The sequence below is a fragment of the Crocodylus porosus genome, unplaced genomic scaffold, assembly GCF_001723895.1.
Source record: "Crocodylus porosus isolate Cpor-Errol unplaced genomic scaffold, CroPor_comp1, whole genome shotgun sequence".
NCBI classification, from domain to species: domain Eukaryota; kingdom Metazoa; phylum Chordata; order Crocodylia; family Crocodylidae; genus Crocodylus; species Crocodylus porosus.
In genome coordinates, this window is record NW_017728886.1 from 167,306,443 (window position 1) to 167,328,931 (window position 22,489).

The following is a 22,489-nucleotide window of genomic DNA, read 5'->3' on the forward strand; positions in this document are numbered from 1 at the left end:
TGAGCATGAAGATTAACTGAGCAAAATCTTCTCAGCCCCTCTTATACTTCAGTAATAAACAGAATGCTCATTACTAATTGATAAAGCCACAGTGATTTTATACCTGTCAGTGTATATCTACAATGAGTATATTTTAAGAGGTTAATAATACTTATGGCTTAGAATGAAAGATGTCAGCCTACAGATCATGAAGAGATGATTTTGAACAGACCTTTGTTAGTTGATTGCATAAGTGATACCTCTTATTGCTGAAATAACACCTCAAAGGCAAATAATGACGACATGACAATGTATGTAAATCAAGAACTGCATGTGGGTTTATTTTACACTTGAGAAAACAGTGGATTTAATTGTGTGAACCAAAATGTACTGTACAATATTAATGATAAAACATCAAAATGTATAATTCATAGTGCATTGCTTGCTTTATTTTTATTTATTTATTTTTTGTCAGATAGTTCCTTTAAGTACATGCATCTGGAAAGATGCAGGTGCCGGTAAAATTTCTCTATTTAAATCAAGCTGCAGGAACTAAATTTTATTCAAAAAGTGTGGTTTTACATTATATACACAGAAATTGAATATAAAATGACAATATAAAAAGTTAAAAGAGAAAGCATACAGCCAGAAGGTACAAAGAAAGTTGAATAGTTTAAAATGGTACGATATGTAACATGTATTTTTTTAAGCTGATGCTGGCAATTTTACAAGGAACAGAATCCAACATTTGCCCCATTTTTTTTGTTTTCATGTTTTCATTTACCAATGCAGCACACTATAGAAAGGTCAGCTTGTACCAAAGCTTAACATTTGTAAATAACTATAAACTGCAGTATTTTACAGGAAAAAAAAGGAAAAAAGCATTTTTACATTTGTTTTTAAATAACAGCTTGCATACTTTTTTGCCAAAAAAAATGGCAATTTTCAGCATCCAGAGGGTTTGGGCATAGTGGCAACTTGGTTTGCTATTTTTTATTATTATTTAACTTATACAGATGTAGCTTCCTAACCCCTTGAGTACTAATAGCTTTCCTTCTTCCAAGAACTGCATGCACGTTTTCTTCATAAACCAGTTCTGCATTTAAAAAAAAAAAAGCTCATTTAATTTAAAAAAAATATCTTTTAATAAGTTTTGTTTCGGACACAGCTTTGATCTGAATGAAATGCCTTGTAAGCCTTTATTTGTTTGTTTGTTTATTGGGAAAGGCACAGAAATGCTATTACAGTCCTCAGAGGGTTAAAACTTGACACTACTGGGTTCTGTGACCTTTATTGTCATGGCAACTTTGTAATTTTAGGATGTCTTTTTATCATTGTTCTTTGTGTCTTTCTTTACGGCTAAATTAATGTCTCTCAATAGTGTCTCCCACTATATTCTACAAAGTATAGCTTAACATCAAGGACAGATGTTGAAAATAAAGGTCAGACTTTGACTCACAAAAAAAAAATAAAAACAAAAGAAACCCATGCACAGATCAGACAAAGAGCATATAAATATAGCTATAAAATAAGTGTAAGAAAAACCAAGGTCCAGTTCAGCAACAAAAGTAAGACTGATTTCAGAGGCTCAGGTCAGGCCTAGTGCAGTACTATGAAGAAGTTTAGTGCAATGTTCCTGTGGTCACTTGCATACCTGGCTGCTTACCTGGACCCTATTGTTTTTCTAACTCAGTTACATAGATCAGGTGGTCCTCTGGGGACTTGCCATGTGTTTTACTAAGGTGCAGTTTGACTGCATGTTTGCTTGCAAAAGTTCGGTTACAGAGCTTACACTGGAATGTGGAGCCCAAGTCCTCCTCAGCAATTCCAAGTGAGCCCAAAGTCTTGTTTGTGAGGACCTTTGAAACATTCTGCTGTTCTTGAATCTGATTTAGTGGCAACTTTGACAGATCCTTCAAACTAAACCCTAAATGTGTCTCTAAGTGACTTATGTATGTAGAAGCAGTCCTGAATTGAGAGGCACAATCATTGCAAAAGAAAACAGGATGTCCTGTGTCCAGGTTCTTTAAAAACTTAGTTCCACCTGTCCTCCTTAACTGATACTTCACATTGGCCAGCCAGTGGCTAATTGTGGTCATGGAAAGACCAGTAAACTTAGAGATGTGTACCCGCTCCTGTGGACCAAGGTCCGACATGATGTATTTGCCTTCTGGGGTCTCCCTCAAGCTAGAAGCAAACTGGGCTTGAAGGATTAAAAGATGCTGAGGGTTCCAGTTGGATTGTCTGCCTTTCCTCTTGTGTACTGGTGACAGTTCATCCAGAGCTTCCTCAAAACTGCTTCCATCGGCGTCAGACTTCTCTGACACAGTCGATGGAGTTGAAGACTTAGGTGTCAAACGCCCTGTGAGGTTCTTTACCATATCAGAAATATCCATTAGGGCACTCTCCCTTAAGGGAGATGAGGCAGAATCCGCCACGCTGGAAACAAGAGGTTTGTTTTTGGACTTCGTTAAATCAATGGGCTGATCACTGTTCTCGTAGTAGTACCGATCGATAGCATCAGCTTGCTTGACTGGAGTGGTTGGGTAAATGGGTTTGTCCAACATGCTGTTGCTAATTTTGTATAGCATGGCCAAAGGGTCCAAAGAGGGGCTTACTGGCTTAGAAACTTTGCCTAAGTGGGTATTCATAATGGATTGTAAAGCACTCAATGGATTAATGAAAGATGGCTCAGGTGAATGGTCTGTGATGATCCCTAAATTGTTACAGCCGTTGGCAACTTTTGCTTTGAGTGGCTCTGTACCATTTGGTGTATGCACTTCCACTGAACTATCCTTTTTGACCTTCTGAACTTCTGCATCAGGACTCTTCTTCTGCTGCTGCTTGTTATTTATTTCCTCTGATTTTGGAAAGTCTTTGTTTTCTTTAGCAGCAGGTGACAGCGGTTTAACTGGAGAAGTTTTCTCTTTCTCCAGAGGTTTGTCCTCTTTCTTTACATTGATTTTACCTGTAACTTTCTCTACCAGTTCCTCCATGGCAGACACATTACTTCTGTGTGGTGGGGGTGTGAGGCTACCTGGGGAATGGATTAGTGCATTGTGTTCTGAAGACAGTGACTTTACGCTGCTGGCGTAGGATGGCTGCATTTGAACACTCTGCACTGCGGGTTGGAGGGGTTTTACTGTTCCTGGTAGCTGGTAAGCTGCATGAATACTGGGATACCCTCCCCAAGAAGGTGCTCCATTCTGAGCTTTGCTGATAGCTGTCGACACCGTGTTCTCAAGAGATTTCAATATATCTATTCCACCTTTAGGACTATCATCCAGATCCTCCTCTCTGAGGTACTGATACAAAGTTGTTGGCTCAAATTTTTCAGTAGAGTCCTCATTCTCCTCTTTAATTTTTTTGTCTGTTTCGCTGACCACCACCTTTTCCTTTTCTGGATCCCTCTTCTCCTCAGAGTTTGTGGACCCAGCTGGAGAATCTGGCTGCTTTTTAATGTTGGAGGCTGGTAGTCTCGTATGGGTGGTAGGTGGTAGAGGTATGGACTGTATCTTTTCCTCTACCACAGGGTCCAACACAAGCTGTTTTCCTTTTTTGGAGGCAGAGTTGGTCACCTTTAAAAAATGACCAGTAACCATCATGTGAGCGGTAAGTTGCTGCAAAGTATCATGGGAACTGCCACATTCCATGCATTTCAATATCTGGGCTTTCCGGGCCTCAAACTGCCATGTATAGCTAGCACCATTTTGATAGCCATAGCGATTGTTTGGAGTCACATAAGGATTGGCAGTTTTCTGATCCTTTGCAGACTCACTCTGCAGTGCAGCCTCTGCAGTGATCCCTGTTGGCTCAGGTGAACAAGGTGAAGCTAAGTCCTGAAGTGCGCGCTTTTTGGTAGAAGGGACCAGTTTAGTGATGGCTGGTACTGGTTCCTTCAGAGGCACTTTCTGGTAATGCTTTGTTTTTATCATATGGACACTCAGGTCTTGCAAAGATTCAAATGAATGCCCACAGTACATGCATTTCAGCACTTTCTGGGCATCCTCTTTGCCTTCCATTTCCATAAGTGATCGTTTTCTAGGCTTTGACCACCGCTTGGTTTTATCAGACTCTTTATCTCTGTTGTCATCACGGTAATGTCCAGTTTCATTCATGTGCACTGTTAGCTCCACCAGTGTGTCATAGGCTGCACTACAGTCTTTGCATCGAAACTTACTAGCGCCAGTAAACACAGACCCATAGAGTTTATTATTTTGCCGGTAAAGCTGAACTGTACTGAACAGACTAGGCTCAGGGAGAAGTCCATACGATGAGGTCTGCTGCAAAGTTTTAGCTAATGCAGCTTGGTGCCAGTCGTAACCTGAGCCACCACTGTTACTGTTACTAGTACTACTGGTACTTGTACTGGTACTAGTATTGGTACTGGTACCAGTACTGTGGGTGTTGGTATTAGTGTTGGGACTGGTGGCATTTGCATTCTGGCTTATTCCATTGTTGCTGCTGGCTGGACTGGATTTCTTCAAGTCCAAAGCTAAACTGGACCAGCAAGTCTCTGAGAGTAAATTTGCATACACAGCTTTTATTTGTGCCAAGCTGTCCTGTGGATATGAAGCATTGTCTGTGCACTGATGATCCTCTTTCTCTTCTTTAGAGGAAGTGCTTTTGAAATGGGCCAGTTGATCGCTGTTTTCACTAAATGGTGAACCATAGCCTGCATCCTGATTAGTTGCAGTGCTGACTGGGGAGTTCTGGTAGCTTTGAGCCTCTTTGATCTCTGTTTCTTCATTGCACACATATTCACTCTCCTGGATGTCCAGAGACAGCCCATCATCTTCCACGCTGTCTTCATCTATTTCTGCTGCTTTCAATTCCTCCTCAGGAACATATGCTAAAACACAGAAAAAAACAAGACAAAGTTACAGAACACACATGTTTTATATCGCTGCCATCCCTTGTACTAAAAGCAGTAACAATTAAGCCAAATTTGAAGGGTACACCAACAAAACAACCAACACCTGCACTTACACACTCAACCCATAGATCCAAATAAGGTATTATGGTTACATTTTAACATCCACCTTAGGTTATGATAAGTAGAATTAATTTTGACTTTAGTAGTATAACATGTGCTAGAGACTGTACCTAAACAAACAACAAAATATTTACCAATAAAAAACTCTTAAAACCAGCACTCCTCCAAATAAGTCATTAAAATAGTGCAGCAGTCTGGCAGTGAGGGTGTGTGTGGGGGGGGGAGGGGGGCAGTGAGGGTGTGTGCGCGTGCGTGTATGTGCATGTGCTTAATAGTACAGTTGACCTGTACTTCATGAACCAAGGGCCTTAGAATCACTGACCAGATTGATCCCATTTGCTCATGGCTCTCCTGTAGCAAATTGACTTCAACTGCACCCTCAAGGGCAATCTCCGTGGTGAATTTCATACTGACAACTGACTCTAATGGAGCCACAAGTGGCAAAAACATCAGTTCAATTGTTGAGAGGTTTCTGGTGGTTCGTTGCATTGGGTTAATTAGAGAATAGAAGAATCTCACAGGTTTTTGCTTTCACTGCAATAGGACATTTTTGGACCTATCGTTTGAGTGGAAAACTGAATGAATTTATAAGAGGAAAATGGAAGCAAAACAGTTATTATTTTGCTATATCAGTAGGAGATACGTTGCCTCCTACCACAGTATGACGTGGATGCCATGTAGCCATTTTGGCAACTGCAGTTGGCAGCTAAAAATAAAATAAATGAGAGATGAATATTTAAAAGTGACAAACATAAAACATATGACCAAATTCCCAGCTTGATTACTGGCTTACAGTAAATATCAAACTTTGCTATTGCATTGCCACCTGGTGAAACAATATAATCTTACCAAATTATGTGTTTATCTACATCAAACTATTTTTTAAACTAGCAAACGTGATATTCTTGAACAGATGGCCATTATATCAAAATACATTTACTCCAAGGGCCCAATTCACAAAAGTGGCTTACTTGTACCTAAGTGATAAATTCACATTTTCATTGCAAAGTAACAAACATACTTGTACACATTTAACTCCAGATTTATAAAAGAAGTACTTTGTAGAAAAATCACCATGATTGTGCAATGCAGGTGGGTTTATGTGCAAGTCAAAGGAGAAAACAAACACTGAATGAGAACAGCTTTTTCTTATGAAAAGCTATATGTTTCCACATGGGGTGGACTGTGCACTGAGACTTGCTGAAATGTGTGCTAGTAGAAGAAATGTTGAAAGGAAGCCAGAAAAAGGCACTTCTGCTTTCATGGAATATGGGAGAAAAAATCTTATCATGTTAGCATATTTCAATTGTTAGGCATTGGTATAATTTGTTCTAATTTATACCAGTAGTTCCCAAGTCATTTACAGAACTTTTCTTTAAAATGTTAAATAAAAGCAAAAATTAAATCTCTCATTGTATAATGCAAATACAGATTATTATAGATTCCCTTTTTCAGGGCTTTTTAACAGCAAAAAAAGCAACTTTTAAGTTTTAGGAGGGCAAATAATAGAAAATTATGGAATTGGGTTTCCTTTCTTTTGACATTACGGATTTAGCAACGTCTTTTTCTAGAGCAAAAATCCTGGTTTAAAGTGAATAAATATGGACAAGGCCCTTCTGGCATTTTTTTTTAAATAAAAAAATACTAATGACTGACAGTTACTACTATGTAGGAGCAGAAAATTGATGGGCCAGATTCTCAGCTACTATAAATTGGTGTACTTCCATTAACTTCAATAGAATTATACCAATGACACCAATGGAAGATCTGAATCAGTATTTTTAATGCACAGTTGCTACCAATCTGTATTATGTTGCATATCAGTGCTGGAGGTCATGAGGAATCCACAGAACTGATCTGCTAGACCAGTGGTCTCCAAAGTGAGGTGCGTGCACCCCACAGGGTGCACAAGACAATCCACTGGGGTACAGGAAGAAAATATTAGAACTTCTATTTATATAAATATACATATATTGGGGTGCATGCTCAAAAAGTTTTTACTGATAGGGGTGTGCGATCAAAAAAGTTTGGACACCACTGTGCTAGACAATTATCATTTTTTTAAATGGCAAAAAATTACATTATTTTAGCAATTACCACAAACACACATTTCAAATCATTATCATGTGTAAGCTAAACTTGATACAACCTCCATACACTTAATTTTTTTCTTTTTATTTATAATGTTGTAGATTCTCATACTTGGTGGAGAGGTTTCTTTTTCATAAAAATAAAGGAAGTTAAACCACATAAAAATGTTAAAGTGACATGAAAGGTCTGGCATTAACCTGCCAAAATAAAGAAACTAAGTGTTAGGGCAAAAATTCCATCTTTCATTTAGTTTCTTTCTCTTAGTTTCTGCTGAGACTACTGTAAGGCTGAGGTCTTTATATGTCAATATATTTTGCCATACTCACAGTCAAAGGGGACTGAGAACTTTGTTTCTGCTTTGACTCAATTTTCCTTGATTTCAAAATTTCAGCCAGATCCTGATCATAATGTAAACTAATATATGTCTGCTTCCAGACACATGCCCCCTTCCCCCGCAAAATTCAATTATGGAGTTTAAAAATACATATATACACATAATGCACATTGGATAATAGGATTATTTATTTTAAATGTTTAATTTGTATCATTAATATCAGCAGGCATTTTGCTGAAATGGTTTATTGTTAGGATAAACACAATACTTTTTGATGCAGAACTCTAATAATGTTTATGGGAAGAATATTAACATAAACACGGTATTTTGCAAGGTCAATGTAATGTTTTAGCATGAAAGGTTTCTGTGAGAGATGATACAGAAGAACAGAAAATAAAGACAAAACTGTTGCTGTATAGCTATATGTCTGTGTGCTTACAAAAGTATATTTTAAATATATATTTCTAAATAATTATATATAAATAGTAAATATATATATTTACTAAAACTGTCTCCAGAGATTTCTGATAAATAAAACTGAAATTTTAAATACAACAATAATGCTTCTTTCACACTTACTTGTGGAGAAAAGTGCTGCTATCCTACATTAAATAAAAAGGGAGACCTTGAGTTTTTCTATCTAAAATAGATAAACAGGTTGTCTGAATCCTGTTTCTTTTTGTGTGAAAAAACTCTCATTGACCTTCTTTATACACTTCACTACCTACAAAGGTGTTGCAATTTGAGGTACTGGTATACATGCATGTCCTGAAACCAGACACAAATATCAAGAGGAGCAATAAGCATTAACTTCTAGCAACCTATACTATATCCAAACCATAATAAATTACCTTATATTATGTTGCTAAGCTTTTTTCTCATCTTTTACAGAGAGAGAGAGAGAGAGAGACAGAAGCATCTAATTACAGACATGAGACAAAATAACTAGAGATTGGGGACACTGCTCTTCTTTCTAAACCTTGTTAATATTTTTTTGCCTATAAGATGTGTCTTCTGAACACCAATGTTTCCCCATAGATGTGCTGTCATCTTTGAACGCTATTAAAATCTGTGCATTCTAATGTAACTGAACATGAGGTGCTATATATTGTACATTTGTTGTATAGCACATTGTGTTTGCTTCAGTGAGACAATTTACACGATAAATATACATCCATTGTTTGAAAAGAGAGACGGATAAAAAATATAAGGATATGCTTACAATTATGTTTTTATACGAAAAGTTTATAAAATATTTTCTTAATCATTAGGCTAGCACTTTTAAAGGAATTTTCTGTCTCAGATATTATTTTCCATTAAAAAGATTGTAGGATTCAAACAATATTTTAGGAATGACAGAAACTAACAACTACATTTAACAGCTACCTAATGAAAATGCAGTAAACTCCTTCAAGGTATGATGATAAAGGCTCAAAATAATTAATATTGAGTGGAAAAACACCTCAGCATATAAGACCCTAATTCAGCAATTTAAGTATTGAAATCAATGAGACTTATATGTATGCTCAAATGCTTGCTGAATAGGGATGGATTTAAACCTAAAATTTTTTGCTAAATCAGGTCCTAACTTGGGACAAAATAATAGTGGTTTCTTCGTGAATGTTAACCATTCAAATTCTACAACAGGTGTATTTCCGTAGCTTCTGATGTGCGTCCATTCAAAAAAAGTTTCCACAATCTACTACTGTCTTTCTCTCCCAGCACAAACGAGGATCCAGACTGGTGGTGATGTGTAGTTTATGTAAAAGCCCTTTTCACATTTTTTAAAAAAATCGATAGGCAGACAGAGACATCCTGTATCTATACGTTCCTCTTCACATACACAAACTAAAAAAGGGAGAGGGGGAGTATATTTACAGATATATTTTCAAAATACATTCTTGATAGTAATATGCAATACAGAATGCAAAATCTTTCACCTGCTGGAATTTTCTAAATAATACACAACTACTCACAAAGAATCATAAAAGAGAGCCCCGGAATATATTTGTATGTATGTGTGCACAATACACGCACATACACACACACACGCACAATGTGTGTGTGTTATAATGTTGCTACAGTGCAAAAATGGCTTAGTTACAATGAATGCTGAGGAACAGTACAGACTATCAGACAACCAAATGACCTAGTGCAGTGATTTGTGTCTTTCATTTATAATTGTAGGAAAATAGAGGGCAAAATGCTAGTACTGCCTCCCTTGTAATTGTAATGCAATGGGTCTAAAAAAGTAGATAAGGTACTGCAACAAGAACAACCTCCACGCTTCTAGCAAGTTGAATGATAACAGTTAAAGGCAACCCATTAAAAACCAACAAAAAAATTCCTCACCACCTTCTCCCCCCCCCCCGCCTTAGAACAAACACTGCAAATTATTAGCCAATGTTTGCAACTGGAGACTGAAGCAGCTTGTATGTGGGTATATTTTCACAGTGATTCTAATCTGAGAAATTTACTTGCTCTTCCTCCTCTATCTGATAAACTATACATTCAAGCATTCTCATTAGTGCTCGGATCACCAAAGAGAGCTGGAGATGAATCAGTCCATCCACCCCTCCTCTCCCTGCTCTGTCGAGATTATTTCATTGAAATGTTCATTTTCATCCCTGCTGGCAACATTAGAATGGAAGTATTTAACCTGTTTCCATTACTTATACAAATTACCATTATAGGGTAGGACAGATGTTAGAATCATGCCACATAACTGACTTCCATACATCCTTTACAGGGAGGATAAGAAGAAGGAAAGCTGTTAGATCATATTATCCAGTCTCAATAATGTTCTCTCTGCTACCAGATTCATTAACTTCCAACATCCACGTTTCACTTTCTTTCAGTGTGAAAATGCTCCATTTCCTTGAGCTCATTTAATTTGGAGCCGGAAATCTTTGTCAGGAATAATTTTTTGATCAGGTGCTCTAACCAAGGAGATGTGGGGAGGTGGGGGAAGAATAAAGAACGGTTGGGGGGGGAAGAAAAACCAACACCTTGTCGAAAATGTTATTTCTCTAACGTGGATGATGAAAGAGAAGTCAGTTAAGATGCTGGTACTCAAACATGGCTGTCACTTCAGATAGGAGATGGCACGACTCACCTAGACAGGTGACACTTTGGTGGAGCAAAGGCTTGCTGCATTATTGAGAGCACTAGAGATCAGGATGACAAAGACTGTAGGCCCAGGATGCCTGGGGCTCCTAGAGAAGTTAATTCAGCAGGCACATGGATTTCAGCCTCCATTTGCATCACTAACTAATAGTGAAGTACAAAACAAAAGTTTGATGATTAAAAGGTTACCAGGCAGGCACACGGATACAAAAAGCAGACAGCCCAGTCACTCACAATAACATCTTCCTGCTAATTCCAAAAAGGGAGGTAAAAACCTAATTTCTTTTTAGTACAAATTACTTCTTTGAAAGGCCCTGTTTTTCTGCTTTATTATCTTTTTCCTCTCCTTTAACACCTGCTTAAAGTTCTGTGACAAGCGTTCATCTTTGTGCTGTGAATCCCTGTAAAAACCACTGAAATCGCCGGTCTTTCTCACATGAGCAGGTTTGCAAACCAAAGTTCCAGCCCCAGAGTGCAGAAATTCTTACAGTAGTCAAGGGAAAATATGGCCAAATAAGATTGGCTTGAACAGTTTTAATTGTCTGAATTCCACAATTGCAGTACTCAGGTCATTGGCTGGATTTCTTGTTTTTGTTTTGTTTTAGCTCACCCCATCATTGAGCACCGTTTCATCTACACAACAGTAGGGGGAAGGAGGAACAGGCCAGAGGACTTCAAACAAAAGAACAACCAAAAAAGCACACTTCACAAGAGCAGACATCTCCATGTGTCACATGGGTTGTGACCCTGGAAAGAAGAGTAAGCAGCATGGTAATATACGAAAATAAAGACTTTCCTTGCAGTTAATGACAAAACAATGTAGTTAACTGGATAGGGGAAATGAGCAAATCACTGAAGAAATCATACTGTTTCATTTTTAAGTAGTTATTAAAATGTAAACATGCAACAACAAAAATATCTTTTTTCTATTAAAAATGCAACTGCAAATTATCACTTTGTTCCCTTGCAAATTATCTATGGGTTTATATATATATAACTATTAAGTGGATTTTTCAACAAAGAAACTGATAGATCATATCAAATTATAGTAAAGAAAGGGTGTAGAAATTGAGAGTGAATAAGTGGTAAATGAAAGCCAAGAACTATAACAGATCTATACATGCCACCAAGCAATTCACATTTTATAGCTTTTAATCCTCCTTTTTGTACTTTTCCACCATCACTGGGAATTTAATAAGGATACAGGGCCAAGACTTGAAATCCCTTTTCAGCTCTTTTAATACAATCCGTATTCTGGATATCTTCCCCTGTTGACAAGGGGGTTTAGTGTGGTAAAAAGCAAGTAAAAACTGACTAAGGGCTCTATTATTTGGCCCATTTTGAGTGTTTTTCCTTAGGTGGAATATGAGAAATTTGCACTATAATACTTCCGGTTTTAGTTCTTTTAAAAGTTAACAAAGAAACTATGTATCTGGGGGAGAAGAATATACACAGTTGCTTTTTGGCCAATCCAAAGTTACATTTAACTGCATCCAATCAGCCACACCCCCAGAAGTGCAATCATAAAAAGAAGGGAAAGGTGGAGAGAGGAATGGATATATATGTTACACACACGCGCGCGTGCACACATACAATCCTGTATCTGAAGATCCATCTTTGCTAAGGTCTGCTACTTGTTAAATCAGTAAGAATATCTGTCAGAGATATCCTGCTACACCATTTGGCTGATGTCAAACCTAAACAAACCAGATCAGCAAACCAGCAAGTGGCAGAACATAAATGAAATGGGAGAAGACCAGTCTAACTGTAACTCGCATGGTTTGCTTGCTGATTTTTTGGGGGAGGGGGGTGAAGAGGGAAATAGTGGCAATCACCACAGTCATTTGCAGTACTAATGTCCAATTCAGCCTCCTTTCATTCTCCTGATTTAGGTGGTCAGAGTGGTTTCGTAGCCGACACGGGGAAGCTGTGCTGTTTAGCAGGCTGTTTAATGGGAAACTGGCAGTCTTATTTCTTTTCTAGATTTGGTTTGTCACTAGGTCTCCATTACATGCCACTCAGCTTTGATGCCTTTGGACAGGACTGATCAAAAGATGTCATTTGACCTACACAGCATGGCAGAAACTTGGAGAAGTCTCATAAAGCGACACTCTGGCTGTAAATAAAATGACATTATTATTTCCTCTCTCCTATCATGTAGAAAAGCCAATTATGGTAATGCACTGCATGTCAATGAAAATACAGCAATCTTTTTGGAGCAGCTACTGCAGGCATCAGTGTTGCAACTCTCCTTCCTGTGAAAATTTGCCCATTGGAAAATGAAGAGGAAGGAGGTGATAGATGTCTTAAAGACTGTTAATAAAATCCAGGACAGCCATAAAAAGTGCAAGTCAGCAAAACAATTGGAAGTGCAAAATGCAAACTGTTAAGTTTCCAAATTATCTAGTAATTTAATCTTGAATGATTTATATTCCATCACTGAAATAGCCAGTACCATGTCTTGCATTTCTTAGGGTTTGACTGACAAGAAAGACGATTTATGGCACTAATAAACCTCTTAGCATCACTACTTTTAAGGAAAGCAGATTTGGGGGGAGGAGGAGGTCGAATCTCAAACTTATCCCTCAGCTCCATTTTAAAAGTTACACAGAGTCATAAGGTCTGATTTTCTCACCTTCTCTGCAATATTTCATTTTGTTTGGCTATTTTTCTTTCCAGAATGTGTGATAGTTTAGTATGCATATATATTGGAACTTGTTAGGCAGTTGATTTTTAAGCATAATTCCCCCACTAGTTTGGAGGGACTATTTACCTCCATGTATTTAAAGTCATCCAAGCAATTTCTGCCCTCCTCTACCTTGAAACGAGCTCAAAGTGAAGCCACCAAAAGTCTGGCCCAACATGTTTTGAAATAAAACATGTTTTTGGATAAATACACAAGTGAAGTTTATGTCTTAAAAAATGCACATTTCTTTTTTTCATTAAGTTACCACATTCCTTATATAATTTCTGGTCTTCATCAACTTAGATAATATAGTTAGAGTATGTTTCCTTACACAAGTTAATGTATTTATTGAAGGTTAGTTCATATGGCAATGGGCAATTGTGGGCCATCAGCATTCTCTTCTTTGAGCAGAGAAAATGAATCTGGAATGCAGTCTCTTTCCAATACCAAACCTCAACTTACATGCATCATTGCTTAAAGCTTTATTGGGCCATGCATGTAAATCCATGTGTTACTATAAATCCACCATACCCTTCTTACATTAGTGCCTTTTAGATTTTTCAATACAAGGATATTCTCTTAAATAATCACCTTTAAATTTGCCAAGATGGAAAGACACTGAATGACAGTGCAGAGAGCCATCAAATTAGGAAATGGAGTCCTAATCTTTCTTTCCAATGTTTCAGTCCTAATGCCCCATCACTGTTATCATGCATTGATGTGGGTATTGTTGTACAATGTCAACACTACAGCTCTACTGGGTACAGTATCTCAGTTTTCCTTCAGAGAGAGAGAATTTCTACTGTCCTTTCTTGACTACTTCCCACTTCATGCCTACTCGAAGGGACCCTGTCTATATCATATTTGGCACCATAATATCCAAATGCCTCAATGCTCTAATCCAATGTCCAGGTTGATTTATACTGGACAGAATGGGGATCTCACCTACTATTGGTGCTCTTCCTGAGATCAATCTTGCACCTAAGATATGGGCCTATGGAACCCATTTGAGGCATGTACAAGATCTCATGCATCTTTAAAGTCACACAGCTCTCAGCAAATAGCTTATGAAACAGTGAACCACAGACTCTTGTAAGTCTATAAAAAAAATAAGTATGATTAAATGTTGTGATTATCCCCAGAAAAAGGAATAAGGTGTAAAAAAATAAAAAACAATTGTACAAAAAACCACAATGACCTACCACCTCAAATCAAGGCAATTGCAAAACTAGATGTAACTGGCTTTCTCAGTTGAGACCTTGAAAAAGCGAGTAAGTAGTATAGTACTCCATGAAAACAGAAAGATTTGAAAGCCTTTGCAAGCTGGAAGTGTTAGGTTATGTGAACTAGTATACTACTAATGTCAGCAAGGAATATTCAAAATGCAAGGATTTTTCTGGGTTATATCTTCTATTGAACCAAATGCATGGCTGACAGACTTAGACAAGCTTTCAAATTCAAGGCATTCTTCATCGGGTATGAGGAAAAAAATCAGGCAGAGGGATGATTTTTAAAAAGTGGGTGGAGCTTCAACATTGGAAAGGAGAGCAGACAAGCAGTTAGCACAAGAAAGAGACTGATGGGAGATTAAGACCTATCAAAAGGTTCATTATCACCTGTAGTGTGAAGGAATAATTTCAGGATTCAGGTAGATCACACTATGCCATGAAGTCAAAATCAGTACTCAGGCCTTGGTTCCTAGTGTCCAGCTGGGGGACTGGGATGGCACAAGTGCTAAGGGGCACAGTTAATAACCTAAAAGTTGTAAGTTTGAGGCCACAGCAGAAGTGCTCAGGGTACAACCCTGTCAATTAATCTGCAAATTCTGCTAAATACCTCATCACAGGGGCATAGGAAAGGAAGTATCCAGCCATCTTATTCATTTTGGTTCCCAAACTCACATTTTAAAGGTAGTTGGTAGATTTCCCTTTGGTACAAGGATAGCGGTCTGAATGGGAGCCTCTGTTTTGTAAATAATGTATTCCTAGTGATGTTTCTGTCTCTATCCTTTGTTTTTTCTGAGAGTTCATTCTGGTTACTGTTTAGTTTCACCACCTTATCAGGGAATATGGTACTTGAACAGGGAAGGAATCAACATGGTGTCTGATGTTGCAAAGGAAAATGTACACGGGTAACTTGGCTGAAAAAAATAGCCTTTTCGAGATCAATGGAACTGTTCATATGTGTAATGTTAAGGTCATACATTTAAGATTAACATTTTGATTGGGTTATTTGCTCCAGATGCTTTTTCTGAGGGGGTGGGAAGGGCAGGGGGATTAAGCCCTTAATGTCAAACTCTGCCTTCATTTAAACCCAGCAGTGAAAGTCAGATTCCACTCTTTACTAAATGCAGACAACCCTATCGGATGGTATCTGAAATCACGGAGATTACCTGGGTATAAAAAGGTAGACCCTTCATGTCAAAGGGAAGTGAGCAACAAAACAGTTTTGCCAAGTTCGATCCTATAAACAAACTCTAATAGTATTATTACCATCATCACTGCTATCATCATCCTGTTAGGAAATAAATATATTTTTAAAAAGGCATAATTGTTTGAACTCAGAAACTTAATTAAGACAAGTAATTTCTACGCACATACAGCAATCACATTTTATCTGCAAGCTAATTTAGGGTGCATTAAGATTACATTTAGGAGCTTCCTCAAAAATTAGTAACATTAAATAATATTGTTGATGTGTACAGTGCCACAGGCTTAAAATCATTAAAATCACTCTGAAGGATATGCCTAGGGCTTCATCCTACTGTCCTTGCTCAGGCAAATATTCCATTGTCATAAATGGGTTTTTACCTCAATAGGTTCCCAAGGTCATGATAATACCCATAAGACTCCTCTACCAAATTGAGCAACTCTGCATATGTACCTTAGGTTGTGTATGTGACCTATGTCCTGGGTTCCAAACTCAGGAGTTATGAATCACGTGATGTGAAGGTGACTGAAGGATCCTTATGTCCTTATGTGGATATTAGTTCAACTTAACATTTCTGGCTTTTCCAAGAGTCTTTAAATAAAATTCTGGAATTCTTAACGCCTGTCACAAGGTTTCACTTTCAGTAGATACCATTAAGCACAATGACTTTTTCATCCAATTAGGCAGATCTCTCCTGATTACTAAGGAAAGAAGCTCTTGTTAGTTCATACAAATGGTCTAGTAACACCCAAATAACTCCTGAGAAGCCCTTCAAATATAGTGCAATCTACAGGATGTCCAACTTTGTAAAGGTAAGAAAGATAAGCCAGTTGATTTCAATTCCTAATTTTATGAGGGAAAGGTGAGGATATGCTACTTGAACTACATGTTTGCGGTTTGTCCTGCCATTTCCTCATTTACTGGATATATATCATAGCCACTGTGGTTTACCCTCAATGTAACCCCTTCTGTGATGAAAGAAACATCAATCACTCACCATGGTGGGTTTCAGCAATGTAAGTTCATGACACCATAAAATTTGGGAAGTATGGGGGATAAGTACACTGATAAAATGCCAATACCACTTGCTTAAACTGAGAACTGCATTCAGATCTAGTTTAAACCCAAATTAAGAAATCCATGTTTTTAAAAGAATAGTTTTCAAAACAAAATGATTCCAAGAGCTATCAAATCATATGATAAGACAGCTCTAGCATAGCATAATGCATTTAATATACTTTGTTGTCCCCTAAGAAGATCATTCAAAAAATTGCCAAAAAAACCCTAAAGAAAAATGAAAAACAGAACAGCTTTGCTTCAGGCAAAATGAGAAAATGTTAAAAAAAAAAGTTCTATATTATTATGTCATGAACATGTACAGAATGAAGTGCAAAGGTAAATAAAAATATCCTGGATACTCCCATAATCCAAAAAACCTCCAAATTAAAGTATGAAATCTCAACTTTGAGGAAGTTTAAAGAGTTCTGATTTTTGCCTAGCAAAGAATAAATATAATATCCTGTTGTTATGATAAGCTGTGACACTTAAAGGTGCAAAAAAAAATCATCTTCTCTTTAACCATTCTTTGAAATATGACCTACTACGTCATTTAATTTTTGAAAACCCTAAGGTCATGTAACACACTTTCTCTGTCATTTGTAAGTACATTAACTCAGTGGCCATACGACAGTGAAATTATGATAATGGGCTGCTAAAATGGGTCATGCAGACACTGCGTTTCATGTTAGCTTCAAACAACAGCGAGAATATAGTCCAAATCAAATATGACAGTACAAAAGCACATGGTTTACTTTTCTCAAGGCTTTGCCAGTAACTGGGGGGGAAGGGGGGAAGAAGGCATCCACAAATATGAACATATTAGTTTAATTTCTCACTCACCCACCCTGCCCCCATGATGTGTTAAAAGAAAATTGTCATACTATGCCGGCAAACTTTTTAATAAAAGACAAATCATTGCCTGATTCTTTGCAAGGTTTTTCTCCACATAATGCAAAGGTTATTGCTAGACAAAGACTACATTCCAGAAATGAAAACTGCTTCATATAATGAGACCTAGAACTATACAAACCTACACACATGCCTAAGTTAAATAATTTTCTTCCCTTTTTCCACACACCACCACTGGTTTCCACATTTCTGGCTGTGTGTTGAATGACATGGTTTGTATTGCTCAAAGCCCAGATAATGAAGTTCACACAAATATACTTCAACAGAAAAGAAAAAATATATATAATTTGACATGTTACGGATATAACAGCCAATATGTTAAATAATTGTTTACTCATTTATTAAAGGAGGGTTAAAGAATGAAATGCTTCTTGTGTTTATGCACATGAAGAAAAGTTTGTGTGTGCTGCTATTTATGTCAAGCTACAGAATCTCCACAATTTTGGGCTGTGTCTTGCATAATAAATACAAGCATGGTATAGCAAGGTTTCTTTTACACAAAGCGCTAATAATTTGAAGGAAAAGAATATCAAGCAGTATTAAGAGTCTTTAAGAAGACCTCCCTAAAAATGAAGCCAGTCACACTGGGCCAAATTCTATGCACAGTTACATCTATCCAATTACATGTAAACCACTGATTTTTAGACTATTAATACTAATTAATATTATTACTACCTGTAATAAAGGCACAATTTTCTATAAAAAGGCTTTTTGCTTTCTTTGTCTTTTTGTACAATTTGAATACTGTCAGTCTAATAGTTCCTGAGAGAACTTAAGGCTGCAAGGTTGATGAACACAAAAGCATAGAAACACCATCCGCATGCAAAAGTTAACTGAATAGCACAGATAATTGCTTAGATAATTATTTTGATAGAAGCCTTCTGAAAGCTCGTATAGTAAGTATATCTTATCATACATGTTAAGTATATGCTACACATCTTGTACATATATGCATATATATACATGCAGTAAAGGAGATGATTTGGACCAGCGATATTCAAAATGTTCTTTTCATAAACAGAATAAACAGACATGGAGTTAATTAAAAAAGGGGGATGGGCAATCTAGCCTGCTAGTGTGTTTTTAAGTACAGCAAGTCTGTCATACAGGGGGAGAAAAACAAGTTACCTAATTTATGTAAGGCTGGCTGTTATGTACACAATAATGCAGAATTTCATAGGAAGACAAGCAAGTAACAGTCAGAGAAGTAGTTCTTGGGGAAGATCACACTGACCAGCTCCAGCTTGTGAGTTTCCTGAGCCTTATGCAGCTTGACTGACAACGGGATTTAATGTAGCCTAACTATAGTAGCCTTGAGCATAGATGCAATTATAACAGTAAGACATATCGAGTTTAGTGTATTAGAATGTATCCAACTGTTTCAAGCATCAGTGGTGTAATCAGCAAATGTTCCCTCCTTCATCCTCCCTTTTTTCCCCCCTACCTGAAAAATGAGATCATGAGAACCTTCCAGTTTTAAGAACTTGAGAAAAGGTCATTTTGTTTTCCTTGATACCATAAAAAATGGCATATCTAAATTTGACATGCATATGCAAATCAGCACAGAAAAAAACACCCTGATTTTCCTTCACACTGGATTACTGTATCTGTATGAAATGTTGATACAAACACCATGACTAATAAAAAACACCATATCTGTGGTTTAATTGGCAGGATGGAAGTAATAAATGTAGCAGTACTGGACAAGGTTATTGTCTCATGGCATACAATAACTAAAATGTATAATTTTACCCTTAACATAACTTACATTCAGTTAAGTTGTGTTTTTAGAGTTAGTTCTATAATTTACATAAACAAAGAAGCTTCACAAATATTTTACAGTAATACAGAAGCCTGTACTGACTACAGATACCTGGTCAATAATCTCAGTATGTATAATAAAAAACAAAAGGACATATTTATACTGAGAGAACAGAAAGTGACTACTAGCTATCACATTTGTGTAGATTTAAAGTATTATAATAGAAAATATGTCACTTTATACTTTGAAACATGTTCTTTTTTGGCTTCAGTTAATTATTTCAATTTTTTGCACATAAATCTATTTGTAGCCCCAAACAAATAAGCCTGTAATTTGAATATGCACCCAATTCACTATTTTAAAATGTAGCATACCCAAATACTAATAAAAAAGTGTTTGTACAAAGTTTTGATGCCCCAACTTTCGCTACATTCCAGGATAGACTTTTGATAGTACTGTATACACTAACCCATACACACCCAGCACACACACACACACACACACACACACACACACAAAGATTTTTGTATACACACAGAAGTATGTGCAAATTAAATGCATAGTCTTAATTACTATAATGGGAATCACAGAGTGCTAAATCAGCCACACGAGATTCTTTGGGTCTCATCTTTAGATGTCCAGGGATTGTTAATGCTAAAGCAACAAAAAATATACACTAAACTATAGCTAACATCTTTGATTTGTCACTTTCAGGGTAGATATCTCTTCGTGGTCTAGAGGTCTAGAAATTTTACATTGCTAGCACAAAAGCTACTTAAGTACCTGACCACTTAAGGTGCCATATTTTAAAATTCATGGCAGAAGCAGAGTAAATTTTACTAAAGATTATTATATAATCAATAATTTTTCAAAACGTTTTTTCAAGGGAAATTATGATGTTATTTCAAGCAACTGCTTATTACTATGTTATAAAGCACATTCCTCCACTGCATGCTGTTCAGGATCATGAAACCTTGGCAGTACTATACCGTTCCTCTTGATATACAGCTAAAAGAAACCTAGAATGGGATGGTAATAAAAAGGATCCATCACGTAAAAATTGTTTAACCATCACGGTGTGCATTAAATGATGGGTAAATGTTTAGAGAAACACCTGCAAAACAGCAGCAAGTCCAATTCTTTTTCCCCTGTTTGATTGATACAACCAAGAATTCATTTAAATGGTCCTTTAGTGAGCTGTCACCAAACTGAAGCCCATTTACAGAAGGTTAGCTAATTAATGAACTCTTGATTGAAGATTAATTTGGCAACGCTTTTTAATTTTCGCCTTAAAACCATGACAAACACTGATGTATTTTAATTAGAGCAGCAAATATAGTTGGGTGCTTTATATACATCTTTAATATTGTAAACAGATCACATCTATTCATTGGTAAATAGATAATAGTGTTTAATTATCTGGAAATTAACAAAAGACTAACAAAGTGTCCTTATTTTAGATATGCATAAATAATATATATCCATACAATTAAACAGAATGTTTTATCTCAGATTGTATAGGCCACTACTGTACATCCAAAATCTCTTTGTAACACATTGCATTAATAAAAACTAATTAATGTCAATTAAAAAGAGAAGTGGCACATGAGGTGTTGGACTCTATAGTTGTACCCTATATACAAATATACATTTAGCAAATTATCGTATATCTAGCTATTGGTACCATAAAAATTATTCTGTGTTCATGTAAACTGTGATTTTGCTTTACAATGATCAGTATTTATTTGAGAAATTCCTGGAATGGGGAAGCCACAGAGATATCTTGAAACAGTAGACCAAAGTAAACAGCATGTATAATACATTTGGCAAATAATAATGTAAAACAAAGAAAAGTATAAGCAGGAATCATTTTGGGGAAAACACAAATCATTTGGGGGATAAGGAGGGAAGGGATAAAATTACCCTGGTTTTCCTTCTCACATCCCCTTACAAATAATCCCCTTACAAATAAAGATTACCAAGTAACAAATATAAACATTGTATTAACAAATTCAACTTCTGTTTCAGATGCTATTCAAATGCATTATTTTAGCTGTTTTTAATTTTCACTATTACCCTTTATATAAACTTTGTTTTTCATTTTTCAGAACAGATACCCTTCCATAGCTTGTATATGTGCCTCTCCCCATTTTGCTAGCCACAAAAAGGAGACATAATGTTGGCATCTAACATGAAAATAGCAATGATCTCTAAACTGTATTTTTCTGTGTTTGTTTGTTTTAAGGACAGGAAAACAGAACAGCATTTAAGCTGCTTATAATAACCATGCTCACAAATAACCCAATCAATAGTTTATGGTTTTTTCAGAAATCATTTTCAGCTAACTTGTCTCCCAGCACTGGAGACACAGAGTGCTTTCATCTGTTTGAGATCTGGCCTTTAATTGCTTCAAATTAACATTAAAATGCTATAATGCTACCAAAAATGTCTTGGCTATCATTTCATGCCTTTTATTTCATTTTAAACACTGTTATATATTAATGACAAAATATTCATCAATAACAGCAAAGATAATCCTGGAAATTAATTCAGCCTAAGAAGGTCTCACTTCCCTACTGATTATGTAGTCAGTGCTTAGTTAGGCAGGTGAAAGGTTTTGAATCAAACCAGCGCATTATTTGCTTGAGCTAAGGAAACAGTACATGCATGCAGTACTACATGAGGCATTATGTCTCATTTTTGGATAGGTGCACCTATTTTTCTTTAAAAAGAAAAGGCTATTACTAGAGATGAGCTTTAATTCAGAAGAGGTTTAGATATGAAGATTTCGTTTAGTCTCATCTCTCTTTACTTTTGGCCTTCCTGCAAGTGATGTACCTGGGAGCCTTGTTCACTGTACAAAACAATATTCAGCAGAACAAGTGATACTGAACTTTTTCATAGTGAGGAACATATCTTAATAGGGGGAGAGGCCCTAAGCGCACAATCTCTTCTGTATGCAACTACACTGCCTTTTCCCTGGCTGTACAACATCCCTGTGAAAATGACAGGAATTGTTTATAATGAAAAGCAGTATTATGAAGGTATGTAATGTGCAGTCATCTGTTTTTTTCCCATGGCTTACTGGCTGCAGATAAGGAGAAACAACATCATAAA

The 22,489-nt window shown here is 36.7% G+C and overlaps 1 protein-coding gene across 1 annotated transcript in view; it reads right to left on the reverse strand.

Moving 5' to 3' along the window:
- Positions 1 to 293: 293 nt before the first annotated feature.
- TSHZ1 (teashirt zinc finger homeobox 1) overlaps positions 294 to 22,489 on the reverse strand; it is a 65,837-nt gene continuing 43,641 nt past the window's right edge. The window contains exon 2 of the mRNA XM_019544941.1: positions 294 to 4,831. Coding sequence (XP_019400486.1) covers positions 1,653 to 4,831 — 3,179 coding nt within the window. The 3' untranslated portion in view covers positions 294 to 1,652. The remainder of the gene's footprint in view (positions 4,832 to 22,489) is intronic.